This window comes from Penaeus chinensis, chromosome 37 (genome assembly GCF_019202785.1).
Source record: "Penaeus chinensis breed Huanghai No. 1 chromosome 37, ASM1920278v2, whole genome shotgun sequence".
NCBI classification, from domain to species: Eukaryota; Metazoa; Arthropoda; class Malacostraca; order Decapoda; family Penaeidae; genus Penaeus; species Penaeus chinensis.
The window spans coordinates 6,322,313-6,343,480 of NC_061855.1; the positions used below are offsets into that span (position 1 = coordinate 6,322,313).

General features: G+C 35.5%; 1 protein-coding gene across 1 annotated transcript in view; it reads right to left on the bottom strand.

Annotated features, from left to right (window-relative positions):
* Positions 1-3,650: 3,650 nt before the first annotated feature.
* LOC125045612 (RING finger protein 17-like) overlaps positions 3,651-21,168 on the bottom strand; it is a 20,142-nt gene continuing 2,624 nt past the window's right edge. The window contains exons 6-19 of the mRNA XM_047642990.1: positions 20,436-20,560; positions 20,004-20,154; positions 18,506-18,718; positions 17,548-17,705; positions 16,818-16,926; positions 16,484-16,670; positions 12,477-12,628; positions 10,569-10,712; positions 10,321-10,437; positions 9,857-9,979; positions 8,627-8,903; positions 7,663-7,789; positions 6,499-6,673; positions 3,651-6,374 (exon numbers count right to left, since the gene is read on the bottom strand). Coding sequence (XP_047498946.1) covers positions 6,252-6,374; positions 6,499-6,673; positions 7,663-7,789; positions 8,627-8,903; positions 9,857-9,979; positions 10,321-10,437; positions 10,569-10,712; positions 12,477-12,628; positions 16,484-16,670; positions 16,818-16,926; positions 17,548-17,705; positions 18,506-18,718; positions 20,004-20,154; positions 20,436-20,560 — 2,181 coding nt within the window. The 3' untranslated portion in view covers positions 3,651-6,251. The remainder of the gene's footprint in view (positions 6,375-6,498; positions 6,674-7,662; positions 7,790-8,626; positions 8,904-9,856; positions 9,980-10,320; positions 10,438-10,568; positions 10,713-12,476; positions 12,629-16,483; positions 16,671-16,817; positions 16,927-17,547; positions 17,706-18,505; positions 18,719-20,003; positions 20,155-20,435; positions 20,561-21,168) is intronic.

Genomic DNA, 21,168 nt, shown 5'->3' on the forward strand with positions numbered 1-21,168 from the left:
GAATATGAGGTGCTCAGGTCACAAGGAGTTTCATGCATCCAGTGTTGCTTGCTTATCGATTTTAACGGTAAAGTGTGGTGGTTCTCTTGCGATTTGAAGGTATAGAACCTTGCCGGATGTGCACTGAAGACGTGACGAAATGTGAGGTTTATTCACTTGTTATTTGTATGAAGTTCCTTTTGTCTGGTCGGGAAATGCGCCGTTGGGTTGCTTTGAGAAACTCCATCCTTGTGCTTGCCCCATTTGGACTGAAAAGCTACAGAATTTCATTCCGTTTATATGAAAGTCATGATCCTTTTGATTAGGTTACGCGTGTTAGAAATAATTAGAATGTATCGTGATTTACTTAGTATTTGAAATTATGAATAGATGATAATAGCCAGAGATAAACAACTACGGCCGTTGCAAGCGACCTATTCAAATTATATAAGAGAAAGATAGATTGCACAAGGACCTTTCATTTACACATTCCTAAGCAACTAAATTTTGAATAGCCTTGTGTCGTACAAGGAGTGCTAAACAAATGTGAGCATGCAGAGTCACCCTAATAAATGATGTTCACTGACAGCATGTATCGAGTGCTTTACAAGTCATGAAAGTTTAATGTATGACGCACTTGCTGTATCATTTATCAGGAGACACTCAATAAATCAGGGATACTGGCACATAAAGGATTATTATGGTGTATATATCTGGTCAATAGCAACTTTAGATGAGAAATAGTGAAGTATTATTTTCTCTTAGCTTTAATACTGTCAAATAAAACATTGATCGGATCAATTTACATGTAACTTCACATCTAAACCGTTCTGAAGCAGTTACTAATCATAACAGGTTTTATGAGGGATCTCAAGTTGCTGGGTGTTAATTCTGAAGCATGTCCAGGGAATATGTCAATTACACTAATGTAATGCGCCAAACCGACGTGTAGTTTTGGACCCACATGGTTGATATTCAAGCTTCATTACCTTAGAATTCATTAAAGAAGACCTTCGTATAAATGTACCTAAGTCGACAGAGCTTAATACTGTTTGAGACTACTAATTAGAAATGTAAATTGACCTCCTTTTTAGTGTTACTTTACAACGCAGGTCATGCAGACGTACGGCAGGCTTACGAGCTTATAAACTCGATGGAACACTGGTATCATGCACTTTCCACTGTCGGTATCACGCAATATGATATTCTTATGCAAGTTCTTAATCGATTTCTTAAAAGAAGGCTTCTTGACGTTATCAGCGCACGTTGCTTTTATGAACACATACTCTAAGAAATATTTTATATTTGCATGTTTTATATTATTATTTTCGATTGATGACTTGAGTTTATAGTTTATTGTGAACTTGACTAATCTGTTTCGTAGTATGTCCCATTACATTAGACATTGTAGTTAATTCAGAGATAATCGACAAGATATGGTGAAAAGAGACTTCCTAAGCACCTGCTTTATTTTATTCTTGCATGGTGAAAAGAGACTTCCTAAGCACCTGCTTTATTTTATTCTTGCTTATTTGATTACTGGTTACCTACGATGCGGTATTTGCTACAATCATATCACCGCAGTTCAGTCCCATAACATGAGAGGGGCAACGGGCTAATGAGTGCGACAGCGACTGTGAACCCTTCTTACGATATGCTTAGTAGCATGTAATCTGCGATTTACATTGAAATGGCAAACTCCCGTGGATCCTCTATAACTTTCAGGACCCAAAACTAGAATTAATTTGCTAGCCTATTCTCAACTACAAAAACGGTCTGTTTAAATAAGCCGTGCACGACGCTACCTGCCAAGGCAACCTATAGTTAAAGTCTTATTCCTCGTATTCTATGCAACTTGGAGTTGAGAATAACCTTTACAATGGGAACAATACCGGCGACAGATGAAATGGAGAAACTAATTGTAGATCCATTATTTTACACCAGTAACTCGCTAAAATATCTTGGGATCGAGCTTCACTACAGATTATAATTCACGTCAGTAACTTAAGCAAGTGTACCTATTTCTTCCTTCTAAAAAACTTACATCTCATAAATACATCAACCCTAACCTTTCTTCCTATGCTTACAAAAGTGTTTTCTTTTTTTCGCACTCTTTTGACGTTATGGTGAGAAAACTGGCATATAGATGGCCTAAAACTGACAAGAGCGATACTTTATTAAATTTCCCCCTTTCACTAATGACTACCGTGAAGACATATGCTAGACGATGCTATATTAAGCCTCAACCAAAGATCTAAACGTGGACTAGAATCTTGACTAAACCAACCAAATGCCTAAACGTGGATTAGGATATTGTTATGCGTAGTTGTAGGGTATTATACTTTTACCCATGTCACTAAGACGATTCCTCCGTAAACAACTCTCCCGAAAATTGGGATAGCCACAGGCGAGTTAATATAAAGTCTACAATTTTGTAACAGAGCAAGTGAATGTGATATACTGCCATGGATTGGCTGACTTTCAAGACGATTTCTTGAATAATGTACAAAGTCCAGTTTAAAGAACAATATATTTACAATCTTCTTTGAGTATTTTCGCAGATTTTTTAAATACTCTATAATGACACGAAAGAGAATACTTAGAACGCTGCAAAATCAGTTTAGAAAAAAAAAAAAAATCTTAATTTAGACAGCAGTGGCCTCGCCTTCGGCCTGCCTGTATTTTGCTATGTACTCCAATGATAGCGACCGGGAGCAGACATTTCAAAATAAAATTTACTCCCAAATCCAAATATTTATGTTCTTTGGATTTTTTTTCACGTAAATCAGATTTCTGGACATACACCTGGGTATTCAATATATGGCAGTGGCAACCATTTCAGAACTAACAAATAGCTTCTTAGCCATAGGCCTATATCAATTACTCTATACTTACGTGTGATCTTTAACAGGTATCTTTAAACACATTATCCATTTATTTAATGGTAACAATGTGAACAGTTAGTTTTAACACCTCACGACTAACACTGGAACTTCTACAGATATATGTACAGAAAACAAAGACAGACAATATAATTACAGATTTTGTCATATTCATCGACAAAGTCGCAAAACAAAGATCTTTCACCAAGCTGGTCGCCATATCCATTTCTTAGGACAGACTAGAGAGAGAGAGAGAGAGAGAGAGAGAGAGAGAAGAGAGAGAGAGAGAGAGAGAGAGAGAGAGAGAGAGAGAGAGAGAGAGAGAGAGAGAGAAGAGAGAGAGAGAGAGAGAGAGAGAGAGAGAGAGAGAGAGAGAGAGAGAGAGAGAGAGAGAGAGAGAGAGAGAGGAGAGAGAGAAGAGAGAGAGAGAGAGAGAGAGAGAGAGAGAGAGAGAGAGAGAGAGAGAGCAGGAGAGAGAGAGAGAGAGCAGGAGAGAGAGAGCAGGAGAGAGAGAGAGAGAGAGAGAGAGAGAGAGAGAGAGAGAGAGAGAGAGAGAGAGAGAGAGAGAGAGAGAGAGAGAGAGAGAGAGAGAGAGAGAGAGAGAGAGAGAGAGAGAGAGAGAGAGAGAGAGAGAGAGAGAGAGAGAGAGAGAGAGAGAGAGAGAGAGAGAGAGAGAGCAGGAGAGAGAGAGAGAGAGCAGGAGAGAGAGAGAGAGAGAGCAGGAGAGAGAGAGAGAGAGAGAGAGAGAGAGAGAGAGAGAGAGAGAGAGAGAGAGAGAGAGAGAGAGAGAGAGAGAGAGAGAGAGAGAGAAAGACGGGTACAAACAAAGACACAAACATTAAGACAGAGAAAAACGTATTTTGAAAAAAGCTAGGAACACCGGCCATGGATTTAGAGAGAATTACTTGTCTTCCATAACAAGACGATTTTCCAACGACCTTGATCGATCGGAAGCCAAGTGGTAGATGACTTTCCGACCGGACAAAATGTCATCACGCGGTCAAGTACACCCATCAGTGATACTTACACACCCTACGACAAAACTCACAATTACCCTCAGCCTACACATACCTTCATGCGATCCATTTACCTAACTGTAATCGGAATAATGCCATACCGTCTGGGATACATACGTCACACAAGGAATATAAATATGCCGGTGAATATACAGTATCACGGCATTAAACCAATAGCGAGGGATTAGGAAACAGCTCAACAATAAGACTGGCATTTGATTTACTCCTTATATAGGTACTATTTCATTATGCCATTTTGATGTCTCTATGTGGAATGCCCAGCGCATATCCCAACCCTTTTATGACACCTGAACTCCCGCGCAATCTTCGTAATTGTGCTGCCTGAAAGCGGCAGGCGTTCAGTCCTCACTTGGACAATATATTTTCTTTATTTAGTAATTGCACGGGAGAAGTGTAAGTGATGTTGAATTTACGTTTACCATAAACTGTATGAATAACATGTATAGGCTCATGACAAAAGTTTTCAGTGTATGAATAAACCGTGCAAGTGTTTTTACATATATAGCACTATGGTAGAGTAATAATAAAGTTGCACTATGAATGGTTTATATTTAGTCAATGAAGAGCGAAAGGAAAAATGTTGGGTAATGTGGTAATAAGCCTTGCACATGTAAATCAGCTGTTTGTAATTTTAAATGAGGAAAATGGTTGGTGCACATTTCCTGATATATAGACACGAGCGTCAAAGATATTGCCTGGCATGAAGTGTATTCATATTTTAATTACCAAATAAACATCGATCTATTGCAGTGACCTTGGATAAACTTCAACTGATATTTGGTGATCTTAAGATACTGCACTTCGTTATTTAACTCATATTTGCTGCTTCATACCAATCATGTGACTACTATATATGATAGTCAAATCACAACAAATTCTTGTATTAAAACTCTCATTTTGCAAACTTTATTCTTTTACAACACATATTTTTAATAGTGAAGCTGTTACTTTTCAATAGCTTTTCTGGCCACTTTTTGTCAATGCCTCCCAGTTCAGTTACTCATCAGAACCCAATTAAATATAAGTTATCATTATCATCATAGATAAATGATCTTCCTGTTTCAATGGTGTTTTCTGTAGTTGAGTTCTTTTTGAAATTAAAGTAATTAAAGTTCAAGTGTCACTGATATCATAGTAAGCCAGTAAATTCACTATACTGAGTTGAATGAAATTGAAATGTAAAAATGAACCACTTAACTACTTTATGAAATTTATATATATATATTGTGTTGCAATTTCATCTGCATCACATAACAGTAATTTAAATATAATCATGCTTGAAATATAACCTTCCAATTCACTCAACAATTACAAAGTTGTAAATTATGTTCTCTTCTTGTGTATTCTGATGCTTTTCTTGCTGCAAATATTTATAGCAATAAACTTGTAAGCCATAAATTAATAAATACATCACTAATGATTTGTTAAAGATGGGTAAATATAAAACTGTAGTTCATTCTTTTTTTTTATTACAATCGACCAAAAATAAATCACAAAGGGTTTATTCAGTACTTTCAGATATATTAGGAGTTATTACAATCATATATAACATAAACAAAGCTATATACTGCTGATCTTGTAAAGAGCTTAACCTCTCGACATGAAATAATATCAAGAGATGCTACAAAATTACGAGGAAAGCAAAGTCTCCTCTTGTTAACATAAACAAGTGACCATATCATTAAGATGTTCTAATTGAAAAAGAAACCAATATTCTAGTCATGTATTACAAACTGTAACCAAACACAATGGTTAATAGGAAAAAAGTTTCCTTTTTTATACTTATTTGTTTCATGTAACTAAACACGAACATGATTACGTATCTACAAATTAGTATTTTTTGTATTCTGGAATTATTCAGCAATAAGTAAATAATCAATACAACTGTTAATTCATAAAATAAAAATCATCTCATTTTGCTTGTCAAAATGTGTTTTTAAAAAGACACCAATCAATGGGAAAAACACCACTATGTAATCAGTAACATCATACATTTTCTATGTAACTCTATTTGTGAGAAGAAAAAACAAAACTTACATAAACTAATACAAATCACTGGGAATATGTAAACAAAACAATGTGAATCTGATAATATATGTACATAAAAATGGTGAAATAAAATGTTCAGACAAATAATGACAGCTTCCCAAATGAGTGAAAATACTAAAGATTAATATTTTCTTTCAACTGCTTGAGAGAAAGGCTGGGAAATCTAAGAAAATAATAAAATATGTCCTAGTTTGTATAGCTAACTTACAAAAATTGACTTAAACTTTAGACATTATAAAATTCAATTTCTTTTTTGTTTTGGAAATTATGTAATTCTTTTTATAACATGTATATAAAAAAAATATTATTCTTTCACCTGTTCCCCAAGAACAATATGTCCTTTTGATATAGCATCTGCATAGGCCAGGGTGCGAGTTCCATGTTCATCCACGCTGTAGATTTCTACCACAGGAGGAGTTCCTTCTTCCTGTAATCGCAAGAAGAATATCTGATAATAAAGTACTTAAAAACTTGAATATATAAATTCACCTTAAAAAAGCTACTTGTCATACAGAAGAAGAAAAAACAACAGTAAGTTAATAAATATATACCTTAACTACAGCATAGAATTTTTTGTCAGCTGAATGCATGAAGCAACTGCTTATGCACTTCAAAGCATCTTCATCCCAAGGAGCATGAGGTCCATCCCGTGGCTCCACACAATGCAAATTTACACAGATGGCATTTGCTGGGATTTTCTTTCCTTCACTTGGACACATAACCAACCTGTTGAAGTGTCATACTGGGTATTCTAGCATTGCATAAACTTTACAAATCTGTCCGTTTAACAAAGTCAATTCTATATCTAACTCAAAAATAAAATTATGCAGCATTCTTTCATTTCTACTAGTGTATGCTTCATTATAATGGTTTATCCTTGTACTAGATACCAAGTGATCTACTGTAGTACATGATACCTTGTTTTGACCTATCCCGGTATTGGCTACCCTATTTTGATCTTTCTCAGTGTGAGGTACCTAGGATCAGCCTATCGCAGTACAGAATATCCTGAGTACACCGGGTATCAAACACTTTAATTCAGTACTTTAAACTGCAATATCCCTATGATACAGTAGTAGCTATAAAGCACAGTAAGCTTCAAGAAAAGATAATGGACCTTGGAGAAAGGGAGCAGAATGGAGGGAGGTGACACTGGCTGGGAAGGAAGAATTGCTGAATAAATATATAACTAAAACAAAACTATGCTAATATCCAGAGGAAGAGAAGCCCTACTACTACTACTACTACTATAACTACTACTAGTAACAATAATAATTACAGAATACACAAAAAAACATAAAAGTTCCCAAAGGACAACATAGCTATCTCAAACTGGTTACCTCTCTTCACCTTGCAGCATATCTATGATTGTAATATTCAGAGGCTGGAAGAGCTGCCAAGTGTGAGGTGAATGTCTGGCAAGAGAGTTATCTGAACAAGCTTGTTAAAATGAAGATAAGAAAAGGAGTAAATACAACAACCGCAAGTCATAAATACCCTAACACCTTTTCTCTTACTGAAGTTCTCTTTTCTCCAACAAATACTTCTCTCTTCCTAATAATTACCTCTCCCTCCTATATCACTGTAATAGACCACAGGCAGGCAGAAGGTTCCACCTCCAACACTCAAATACAGAGTTGACACAATGTGAGTGAGTAGGGTAAACTTATCTGTATCCTCTGGGAAAATACTAATGGAAGCACTAATTTTCTTACCAATTTTGTGGTATCCTTTCAACATTTCCAATATCTATGTAAAGGACAGTAATTCCAGTTGGATCAATATTTTTAACCTGCACTCTGCACCATTCACCTCTAAGGGATTTTCCAAGGTACATCTCACCTGTATATGCGTGGAAAGAAGACATCAATTAATTTTGGATCTAAGATACTAATTGCAGAATAACCCAAACACAACTCCCTGTTTATGAAATGGAAGACAAACCCACTATGGGTTTCAAGTGTTATAAATCGAAAAAGAAATGAAAATTTTAAATTTAAACTAGTTTATCAAATAATGCTGTTACAAATATAATATATCACTGAAGTAACCCATTGATTTTTTTTCTAATTATATTTGTTTGGCTCTTTTATCATACACTTTAAAAATCAATGGTAAAAATGGTAGTTTAATTTTGAATTACATATATAAAGGCTAAATGAACCTTTTATGCAGATGTGCGATGATCAAATGTCACTGTTATTCTATTGCATTTTAAAATCTCCATTTGGCATATGGAGTTTCTTATGAGTTTATTTCCCTGCTTGAACTCATACAGAAATAATCATTTGAGTTGGAGTATGAAAGCAGAAAATTTATTCTCATTTCACTGACTAAAACCATGACAGTCAACACTGTCTGATTATGGTTTACTATGTGACCAATGTTTTAAAATCAAACATCATTTTTCAATGAAAGGAAATTATGTGTAAATGCACTGAACTATATCAAGACATATGTTTTATAACTAAAGAAAAGACCAATCCCTGTACAGAAACATACTTTTTCTTTAATATGCTGCTATTAAAAATGAGCTAAACACCACAAAGTTGCAAAAACTGACTTTTTAAAAGCCGATGTACATAATATTATAATGTAATACCTAATTCAATTTCAGACGAGATGCAAGTTGAATACTTTCATTAAACAGGAACGATACATTACTCTCAGATTGCTTACCTATCACAGGATTTGATACAACTGAGTAGGTTTTTATGTCACATGCAGCTTGATTAATAAAACTTGAGTTTGCTTTAAAACTTTCTTCTGCTAATTTCTGTGTTGCGGATAATGGTCCTGTGCCAAGAAACTCTGGTGTGATATATACATGAGAGGGATCCTTGATGGCAGTGACTTTGATTGGAAAAATTTCACTTGGATCCCTTGGCAGTTTGAGAGCTGGCACTGGCAGAGATAAATCCAGCACTGAGTCTAATGATATATCACTCTCAACAACCTGGTAAGAATAAAATATGAACTTTAAACAAATTTTGTGCCTGGAAAGGCAAACTCAAAAGTATTAATTAATTGTTGCTGGGATGATGTAGATACATGCCATGGCTACTATTATTTTAGTTCATCAATTTTACTTACAAAAAGATGGCTCCACAAGAGCTTAGTCACCAAGGAGTTAATTACCTTTTTCTTCCAAATATCACCTAATATTGATAAAATTCATAAGATATAAAACTTTTCCTAAACCTCAAGGAATTGGGATATTAAGTGAGGTCAGTTAGGCCTATTAGCTGTTTGATCCAGGTGCCTTACAGCAAAGGCATGGGCAAAAATCCTTGCATTAGGCTTCACTGTGTAAGTATTTTAATGAAAGCATATATATACATACTTCTTTTTTCTTATATTTTACAAAAAAAATCAAGTACACAAGTATAATGATAAAATAATCTTAATTTCAAAACTTCACATGAAATTAAGTTTGATTTCAAATCTTGCCTTTTTGATAAGTAAGATTCATATATTCTGATTGTCAATGACCCCTCAAAGGTGGGCTACATGGCACATAACAACACTCACAGGGGGACATACTTCTGATAATTCCAAATTTAAGAAAACAGGTTTCAGCTCATAAAAAAAATATTTGGTAATTAACAAAGAAAGATTGAAAATGTTTGCTGAAGTCGAGGATAAAAGAGGTCTACAGGCACCAACTCAATCCTCAGGCAGTGAAAATGGGTGGCTTGCAAATGGTAATGATTACCATTTACTTGTCCCCATGCACACATTCTCCAACTCAAGACACCGTAAACATAAGCACAAAATTAAAAAGGGAAAATACAACCTGAAATAACATAATAATACTATACTAATCTAACATTAATAATCAACACTTGATAGTAAGAAATAATATACAACCCACAAAATATACAAATTAAGAATCAACTTCCAACTTACCACATCAACACTATCTTCATATTCAAATTGAGACTCAAATTTTGACAGTCGCCTGCACACCTTCATTTTGTCTGCTAACAAGGAAGAAAGATCTATGGCAACATCCAATATTTCTAAGTTCACCTGAAAAAAGATAAGGGTTCTAATTGTCCAATTGACATCCACATGATTCAGACATTTTATTAACTTTTTAAAAGTTGTGGTATTCTGACAAAAGTATACAAAGTGTCTATTCCCTGCAATTTCTTGAAGTATCATTACAGCAAGGACCAAAATCCTTTCAGTTTGTTCTAAGTTATCTTTACAGAATTTAGAAATCTATTCACTAATTAAACATCCAATGCTCATGCTTTCATTTACATAATAATAGCTCCCCATATTCCTTTGCCATTCACATTCATTGCAAGGCTAACTTTTTAACTTACAAAGCCCACTCTCAGCCAATGGCTGAAATGGGTTCTCACCTTAAGTAATCCATCCTCTTTTGGCTTCTCTATAACTTGTATTCTACACTCTTTCTCAACTATGGTGCTATGAATGAAGTCTAGAAGTTTTGTCTCCCATTTACCACTCAATGAGTTCTAAAAGGGGAAAAACAAAACACAGGAACAGGATTGAGAACCAAGTAACATATATAATGAACCAAATATAATAAATAAAAGAATGACATGTTGCCAAATAAAATTTTCAAACAAAGCAAAAAGGAACCTACAGGAACAATTCCATGCAACACAGCTCTATGGCACTGAATTGGGATATGGCTAAATGTGATGGTTTGCCGTAACTGATTGAACACCACTGTTTCTTCATTGCCATAGTCAACAAACTGCACCTTGACATTTCCATCTTCCTCCCGCTATGGAAAAATAATACACTTTATTTAAAAGCAAAAAGTAAAATTCAAATTACAACTAGGATATATCAGCTGAAATAAAACATGTGATATAAATGTAAAACTATTCCATGACATGCATTTAAATGACTTGAATTTACTTGAAAATCAACTGCTCTGGGCTGTCCTCTACAGCAACTATTTGGCAATGGAATGACTTTGCCAGTAGAAAGTAAAACAAGGAAAACTTCAGAAACCATGAAGATGCAGGACAGGCTACAACCTCTATGATGACCTGCCTAGGTGACCCCATCAGGGAAAGAAGTTGCCCTAGTTATAACACTATCCCACAGGAAAAATCTTGCACATAGGTCAGAGGTGAAATACACATAAGCTACCCTTTCTGGGTGCTCAGTAGCAATGGAACCATGCACTAACAAGTGTCCAGCCCTGACCTCGTCCAATAGGAATAACTAGGTGTACCAGTGCTTAAGAATCTCGCCTAGAAGTGTAATTAAACACTAACCACAAACCGAACACTCATCCATTGCCTCACAGAATGGGAGATGGAAGATCTTCTACAGCAGAATAAAGATATGCAGAGCTACTGTATATGCATATACTCTTCTGTGCATGGCCAGATATCTAAGCACAGATCAGTGCTTGTATGGGCAAGAGAGGATTAGAACAAGGAGGAGTTAACAAGTGGATACTTTGTTTCCAGTATAATATTGTGCTAAGTGAATTCTGATTATGTTCCACCAGTTGTACTAGGCCTTTTAGCATCAAGACGTCAAGAACAGAGAATAATAACAAATATAACAAAATCATTTAGTGAAATAATATCAGTAATAACAGTAATAACAGTAATAACAATAATAATAATAATAATAATAATAATAATAGTGAAATTATATAAATGACATTAATAACAACAAAATAAGTAATAATCATAAGTATAAGCAATAATCATAATACAGAACACTAATAATGATTAGCTTGATAATTATGATACCTAAGAGAAAAATAATCAATAATAAAAATAATGATGATGATAATTACAATAATAGTAATAATAATAATCATCATCATAACAATGATACACTTATCATAATAACAATAACAACAAAAGTAATAATAATAACAATAATAATAAGAATAATAACGTTAACAATAATAATACTGATAATAACATTAATAACATAATCAACAACTAAAATAATATTGCAAATAATAACATTTCCAAATTACAGCAAAGAAATGTAATAAGAACAATAATCAGTATGAAAATAAGATACGACTGGAATACTTTTTCATATCTAAATCAATATCAAGAGAAAACTATGGTAACATCAAGAGCAAATATAATATAAAAACGATTATTAAAGGACAAACAGTGAAGTGAATTTTTACATTTTTACCCTAGATACCAGCAGAGGCAATGAAATGCAGTCTCTCAAAAACTGGCAGGCTATTTTTTTTTTTTTTTCTCTCTCCCCCCCCCCAATATCAAGGGGAAGCAGGAAGTATGAGGAAGTAATTCTGGTACTGTTGAGCAAATATCTTCCAATTCTAACCTACTATACCCATTCCTATGCCCCCATTCCTCTTCAACCCCTTTAAAGAATTCTTGTAATATATAGCACTCCATATAATTAAATCCATTCCTCTGTATCCCTTGTCTCCTAGAACACGAGACAGCAATGAAAGGCCATGGTATTGTGGTCTTTCGGGACTAAAGAAAAATGACTATCCAGACTACATTAGCAAATGCAGCTTGAAACTTGCCTGAAGGACTGTAGCTCTGTACCACTTTTTATCCAGATGGAACATGGCAACAACTGGGTCTCCCGGACTCCAACATAGGTCCTCGTCTGTTGCAACTGTTCCGGTAAACTGCATTGTTTGGCTCTCCCGCATTAACTCAATGTTTCGTGTATCTAAGGAAAGAATCAAAACTTGCAGGTCACTTATGCTGAATGAAAAGTGATATACAAATATAATTGCAATCACTTATTTACCTTTGGAATAAATAATAAGTCACCACTTTCCATTGCACTAGGAACAGTTGGAGTCGTAATCACTCATGTCATCAGAGAGATTCAAACTCCTAACACTAGATTAGTAATATACATAAAATACACATCTATTCTTTTATTGTATAAAAACAGAAGAAACTCTATTTTATTTAGAGAGGAGGATGAGAAGAAAAATAATCATGATAAAACTAATTCTTGAATGGTGAATGAAAATCATGGCTCACAGACATAACATTACCTGTACAGACCTCTTATTAACCCCTTGGATCCGGGTGCTTTGTCGATTGAAAATCCTGGTATTAGGCCTACTAGGGTAGCAACTCTCCCAGATATGTGGCTACTGTACCTGGCCCACATGAACACTTATGCACGGTATCAAGCCTACTGACCTCCGCGATCAGTCACTTCTTTTGTAGATGTGATTATGCTATATTTTCATTTTACGAGATCTATATTTGTAATTTGTTAGGCTGCATCATGGTGACAATACACTGTATTCATAAAGCAATCTCTGCAAATAGTTTATCCTCTGCACGAAGCAGGTAATATTATGCATTAGCATTATCTTTTCTATTCAGATTTCTAAAAATATTGTTTATTACACTATATCAAAAGAGTAGTAGATTCTTTTCGTTGTTTACATTTCATATTATCTGTCCAAGTAGCTTACACAGTACAGGAATAAAGACACAATCATTTCCTGCAAACGCAAATCTACTGTTTTACAATTCTCCGAGGTCTAAATTTGTAATTTGTCATGCTTTATCATGCTGGTAATATACTGCTTTTGAGAAGACCTCATGTTATACAAGCAATATTTTAATTGCATTTTTCATATTGTTAATTTTCAAAGATAAACATTCCCCTATGCTATATCAATACAGTAACAGACTGTTTTGGTTAGTTGCACTTCATATTATATCTCCAAGTAGTTTACATACTGTTCAATACAAGAAGCATCATGCTAGTGAAGGATAAACAAAGACATTTTTCTTTAGTATATTATTTTATTTATTATTTATATTCTATGGACATCATCAATAATTTTATATGCACATCATGCATAATTTTCCAGTGTGTGGTATGGCTGGAAACAGCAATATTGGCAAAATGCCACCTCTCAATGCAAGCACATAGTGTGGGTTTTCCTTCATTATGCCTCAGGTGCAGTATACCTTACACCTTTGGCAACAACGCCCAGGTGCAAGCAATTGTGCATTTTAGACGATGTCCTTCTTGGAGATGGCCCTCTCCCATGTATGGCTCACAGACGGTACTTTCCACACTCTTGGACTGGTGGAAATCCTGAAGGAGCTTGCAAACGAGCCACTTCCTGAAGGCCAGCAGAGAGCTTAGTGCACTGGGAAGAAATTGATGACTGCCACCTCAATAATTTATAAAGGACTTTAATGGTCCATTTGAAGGACTTGCGAGAGCTTGGGTATGACTGAGCCAGCTGGTCACTCATGTCCACCCCCTTCATCCTGACATTGTAGTCAACTACCAAAAGAGGCTTCAGTCTCTGTCGACCATGTAGGTCTGAGATTGTGATCATCTTACTATTATGAATTGTCGACAGCCTGCAGGTCTATTGGCATGTTCTTGCAGTTGACATGAACTGTGTTAACTGCTTTAACTCGCTGACTCTGCAGGTAATGGAAAAGGCCAGGAGAGGTGTATCAGTTATCACTAGGTACCTCGTGCCCCTTTCCAAATAGGCCCGTGGTACCCATCAAGTCAATGACAACCTTCGAGAATGAAGGCATGTCCCCTTTGTCCTGGCCTGTATAAATCTGGAACGTGCACACATAGCCTGAGCTTTAGGTCTGGAAAAGAGAAAGAAAACAAATTGCCCACAATGCAACCTATGTACACACAGATATATGCAGCAAGGGTACCAGGTGAATCTCAAGCAAACTTACTTGACTGACCACAAGCTTTTCAACTTTTACTCTAAAGTGCGCAAGCTTGTCAGGTATGTAGACTACCAGAACTTCCACAGACTTTCATCACCCTCTTGGAAGGAGTCTAGACTGACGAGAACTGACAAGACAACAGGTTGATCACTGGCTGAAGCCTCCACAGGTGGTCACGGACAGGTTCTACTCACCACATGGAGGCGACTGCATAGTGCCTCAAATCTATCCCTCATCACTGTCAGTGGAAATACAAGCTGAGTGTTGAGGGGGTCCCACATCAAGAAGTTCTTTTGCTTGCCCTTCAACTGCAGCAACATAAGGAGAAGCAATACAAACAATGTGTTTAATTCTGCCGCTGCAGTGTCAACCCAGGTCTTTATGTGAGGTGAAGGACTGATTGGGTATCACATGATGTACCTAAAAACAGAAGAAAAGGTGTACAATATTGCTTGCAATGAAGGAAGCTATGTATTCATATAGAAAATTATGCAAGTATGCACAAAATAGGCAAATACAAGAAAAATGCTTGCCAGTTGTGCCCTGTATGATGACATTAATAAGTTTGAAGAAAAAGCGTTCAAAGAAGAGGCATCCAGGTCAGGAACATTGACTCATGACTCCAGGACATCCCCTGAAATCTTTGTGTTGTGGAAAATTATCCTGCTTTTGCAAGAAAAACTTATTGGTACCAGGAGCCTTCCATTGCCATAATTACTGAGCAACTGCAGGCAGTGACTCATCACTGCCTGCAGTGACTGGTGTCGTGTTGTGACATACAATCTATCTCTGAATTAGAGCCCCCTTAGGGACGGACTCATCAACAATGTCATCAAAGAGATCTGATGGCGATGGCAATAGTCATAATGCCTGAAAGAAAAAGACATACATGTATCCATACATACAGTACAGATATAGAAGCAGGTTTACCTAACATATGTATCCATACAATATATATCTCAACGTATGTTACCGATGAGGACACCCAAGATGAAGAAGGACAACAACAACTTGCACTTGCGGGCAAACAGACCTCATGTGCTCTATCATCAGTGGCATCTGAAATAAAATAGAATATTGGAATGCTGACGCCCAGTATTCGAGGAACATACGATACTATTCAGAAAATAAAAAAACATTACAGGCAGAATGAATCTAAAGGTAACTTACTGAGGTGGAAGGCCGAGGATGTCTGGGTCGTCATCTTGAGGGGCAGCAGAGGAGAGAGGGCCTCGCTTTCCGAAATTGAAATAATGTTTCATCTCCAGGGATGGCTACAGGCAAGTGCTTGAATTGTGAACTTAGATCCCCATTTTATAAAAAAAAAATTTGCAGTTCTATGATTCCTGCCATTTATTGCAGCCAATCAGAGCATTATTAATTCCTTCTAAAACATCCCCAAGTCCCACATTGCCTCCCACTCTTTCCCTACCCCGCCCATCGCCTCGCACTTAGATCTTAGATCTCCTTCTTAAACAAATTGTTCACAGTTCTATGAGTCCCGTCATTTATTGCAGCCAATCAGAGCATTCATAATTCCTCCAAAAATACCTGGCTATGCAAATCCACCTAAATCCTCCATCCCCTCCCATCTTCCCCATCTCTCTCTCTCTCTCTCTCTCTCTCTCTCTCTCTCTCTCTCTCTCTCTCTCTCTCTCTCTCTCTCTCTCTCTCTCTCTCTCTCTCTCTCTCTCTCTCAGCCAAAAATTTCCATGACAACGTTCTCGTCACCAGCCCCTTAGCCAAATTTCTTCATGTGATGGAAATGTCACCCTGATCCAAGGGCTTAATAACTGCTCTTTACCTCCGTAATAATTATGTTACTGAATCTAGAACTCACTTGCAACAGGCTGTAGGTAGATGATGCCCTCATAATCAATATATGAAGGGATGGCATTAAAAGTGGTAGAAGCAGGTAGAGGGCTTGCAGGCCACTCTTTTAACTTTTCATACATGTTCTCTTTGGTATCACATGGCATTTTTTCTTGGTCAACTAACATTGAAAGGATACTCAAACTCTCAGCTTCCTGCAAAGAGATACCATTTTTTAATATTGTAAAATTGATTGGCTGGTGCTTGGCAAAATTCCACTAGTCTTTTCTAGAAATGAATCAATTGTTATGATTATAGTAGACTTTAGAAAGAATCTGTAAAAAAAAGTTAGAAAAAATTACCTGTAAGCAAAAGTCTTCACAACTCAGGGCTCTTTCATAGGTGAGGGTACATGTTGAATCAGCAAGAGTGCTCTTTTCAGCTACATTTGAATTATCTGGTTGAACTGACCTATAAAAAATAATTAAAACATTAGATATTTGTACAAAATGGTAAAGCCTACTTTATACATAAAAAAAGGTTATATTTTGATGTAAAACATTACTGACTGTGATCATTATATGGATACACTTATTCAACCAATTTAACCAAAATAAACTATGAACAGATGCAATAAGATAATTTGGTTGAAATACAGTTTATATGATCTAATACCTGTGAAGAAATGTATCAATATCATAGGACACTTGTAAAAGTCACCTCATTTTGGCCACTGCTTAACCATTCAGTCATTAATGAAAACTGCAAAGGCTGGGTCAGAATGAGCAGGTAAAAAAAGACAAAAAATTCTGGAACATTACCATAAGTGTATCTTTTAGGCAATTGAAATCAAAAGACAATTTTCAAAGTAATTGCCGCACAGCTCTTGCTAGGAGTGATTTACAACTAGGGATTATTTCATGCTGTAACCCTGCCATCTGGCAATCTTTGGCATTTTCATCAAATGTATTTAATTAGTCTTCTTGCTGTGTCTATGAAAAAGAAACTGTTTTTCTTGTAGTGCTGGGAATACTCATAATATAGAAAGAAAAGAAAAGAAAAGAAAAAGATAAAAGCCATCCAACCACATACTTAGCTGGTAATGCTACACCACACTCAATCAACAGCTCATTGATAGAGAAGGTAAGGACAGTGTTGGGTTCAAAAGGGCCTCCAACTTCCTCCTGCATCCAGCCCAGTTCTACTGGCATCACTTTGACCCCTAATTCAGGGTCCAGCACTGACCGACCCTGGATTTGAGGAAGAACAAAACTAAGAGTAGGGAAATACCTATATGAAAGTGATAATTAACCAACACATTCATCTCCCTGCAAATCAATTTGTTTCTTTTTTTAAATTACATACATGATCATAATGATTTCCATATCTACTTATTTAACTGTGTGGGTACATCTATGTGGGTACATATTACTAAGGCCCTATTTTTTTTATTTTATTACCAACCAAAAATACCTGAGGATCAGGATAAAATGCATTTTACATGACAACAAAAGTAAAGTAAAAATGATAATAGTATATGATAATTCATAATTTCCTATAACTAGACAAGGTTAGATAATGCAAAGATCTGTGAAATGAACAAACAAAAACTTATATAAAAAGTATTTATAACAAACAAAAATAAGCAGATGACCACATAACCCTGGATTTTTTTTTAAATGTGCAAAAAAAGGTTTAGGCCTAGCAACTAACTATTGAACAGAGCAGCTGTAAGTTAGTAGGAATAACAATGATAATAATAACACTAACAACAATAATGATAATAACAATAATGATGTTAATAACTATAATAATAATAGAACAATAACATAAGAAAAAACAAAAAACAAAACAGGAGCAGCAATAATAGTAACATAACAATAACAGCAACTATAATAATAACATTAATAATGACAATATTTGAATTCAATTCTTTTTCCATAGTAGTAAAGAGCTCAATGTGATTTTACAGAAAAATGTACGTATGCTCTGTAAGAAGAGTATAATAATATTAGTAACAATGGCGTTAATAAAATCTTATAAGCCCTACCTTGCGTTTCATGTAAAGGTTACTGCGTGTTGACAATTCTTCTTTTAGACGGTCAAAAGTGATACCAGGCCATCCACTTTTTCCCATTGGTGGTGCAATTCCAGCTAAGCTCACCATCAGGGCAAGATTTTTAAAACTTGCTAATCTCTCAGGCAATGGGAAAACCTGAGAATACTTTACCCATTCCATTCCACCACAATCCACCATCAACACCTGCGGATGATAAGATCATTTTTCACAAATAATGGGCAGTGCTTAGTTCAGGAACCCATATTTTAATTGTATTTTATGATGTAGAAATGTATGTACAAACCAAGGGGTTAGTGCATACATCAAAAAACTATCCAAAACTATAGACCCTTCAAAGTAGCAATTTTGTGCACTATACATCAATCCTAATGCTTTTACCATACTTGGAATAATAAACAGATGTCACTGATGTTTAAGCGTTGTAAGCTCTATCTGTGATTTGTGTGGGATCTTCTCCCTGGTGTCAGTGTCTATAAATATCTCCTTCAACAATTTTGTTATAAAATATGATTATCAAATAGCTGGAACTATTGCTATGATCCAGAGACATTACAGACTATTGTGGTGGATTAACCCTTACTCTCTAAGAAGGAAGAGGCCAAGGCAGGTTAGTACGGTAACCAATAGCATACTTCTCACTTTTTTTGGCAAACTATGTCCATGCTAAATTTTACTGTATTGCTTTGGGATTCTAAGGGAGGCCATCTGGCAGAATTACTCTGAATGGTGGCATCATGGCAAATGTGTGCTTCAACATGACAACACATCCTCTTAGTTATGTGGAAATAAGGAAATGGAAATCACTTCTCCTAAAATCTACTCCCCTTCTGTAGGATTTGGATAGTGTGACTTATTCCTCTTACCCAAGATTAAGTTCCAGATGAAGGATTACTGTTTTGATACTATGGAAGAGATTCAGCTTGAATTGTAAATGGGGGTTTGACATGATTAACACTACAACTGCAGTATCAAATTGGCTAGTACTATAAAGTTACTGCATGCATTGGCAGTTTCCTTGTTTTTGTATGGCTCACTCGGTACTTCAAGCAAACATTAGGCACCTAATAGCACCTTCACTTTAGGTGTCTGCATCTTACAGTGACCAAACAAATGTTGCTGCTGAAAAGGCAAGCACCTCCAACTGGACAAGTCATTATGTGGTGCCATCTGTGATTCAGTCCACCACAGCCATTGCATGATTTTATGCCATCCATGCTCAAGCAGTCAAAGAACACGATTTCCAAGGAGCTTTCTAAGAATGACAGAAATGCTAAAGGCAATTTATTACTGCACAAGGTGACCACTGCAAAGGGAATGACAGACAAATCTAAATCCAATAGTTTTTGTTTTCCCAAGAAACTGAAACATTACACAAAAAAACAAAATCTCAATATCATGAGATCATCAAGCACCAAGTAAAAGCATGAAAACCAATAGCTATTCAGTTAAACAAATCTGAAATACAAACCTGAATACTGTCAAGATCATACTTTATAACCTTGGCTCGAGCACAGAAGGGTGCATGTGTCATTTTGATGGCACACACTTCTCCAAGAGCTGGTTTGAATTGTGTTGGCTGTGAGATTTGATTAAGTTCTTCATCCAACTGATTTTGCAAACTGTAAGATAATATAAGATTTTGAAATGAAAAAGGTACCCAGTAACATAAACTACTGTCTGTGTAATTGGTTCAAAATAACTCATCAGAAAATCAATTGTTACAAAATATCAAAGAAAAACTTCTATCTCTGAATTCATATTTATACAAAGGGAAAAGTAACAAAGATGTACCAAAATTATTCATGTAGCACAACTCAGACCCTTGTATATCAGGAAAAAATATGATCATATCATATTAAACAAATTAATAACAATAATGATAATAAAAAAATGTACTAACTCTCTAAAAATTCCTGCCTGGGAAGCAAGACGTATTTGGATGCGACAGACTGACAGTGTCGTCAAGAATTCCACTAGAACACACCGTTTTCCAGCACAGACTGCACCTGGTTTTAAAACTGGCGCCTGCAATTGAAGACACTCTAAAAATGCATTGCATGAGCATTTAATAACTGTAACCTCATCCATCTAAAAAGTTACAACCAATAAATAGTTTTACTGTTTACTTGTCATTCTAGCATGCTTATTTTTGTTTTGTTTTTTTCCCACCTACCTTTAAATTTTATCTTAACATTTTATCTAAATGTAATAATAATATTGGTTATAATGAAAACTTTTTGTAATTTTCCTTTGCACACAGATGGCTACACAAGTGCACAACCATCAAGGAGTTAATCAATAGGCCTTACATGACCTCATATATCCTCATTTCTTGAATTTTGGGGAAAAAATGTTTTTTTCTTAAATACTTTTAATGTCACTGCTATTATCCTGATCATTATAATACCAATACAAAAAAAAAAAAAAAAAAAAAAAAAAAAAAAAAAAAAAAAAAAAAAAAAAAAAAAAAATATATATATATATATATCTTAAAAAATCATGGAAAAGGATAAACACATAAGATTGGTAGAAGTCATGCATTTACGATAACAGAGATAAGAGCTCTCCAAACAATATAAAGAAAACTTAATACAGTAAAATCAGAATATACCTGTAAATGGATATACGTATGG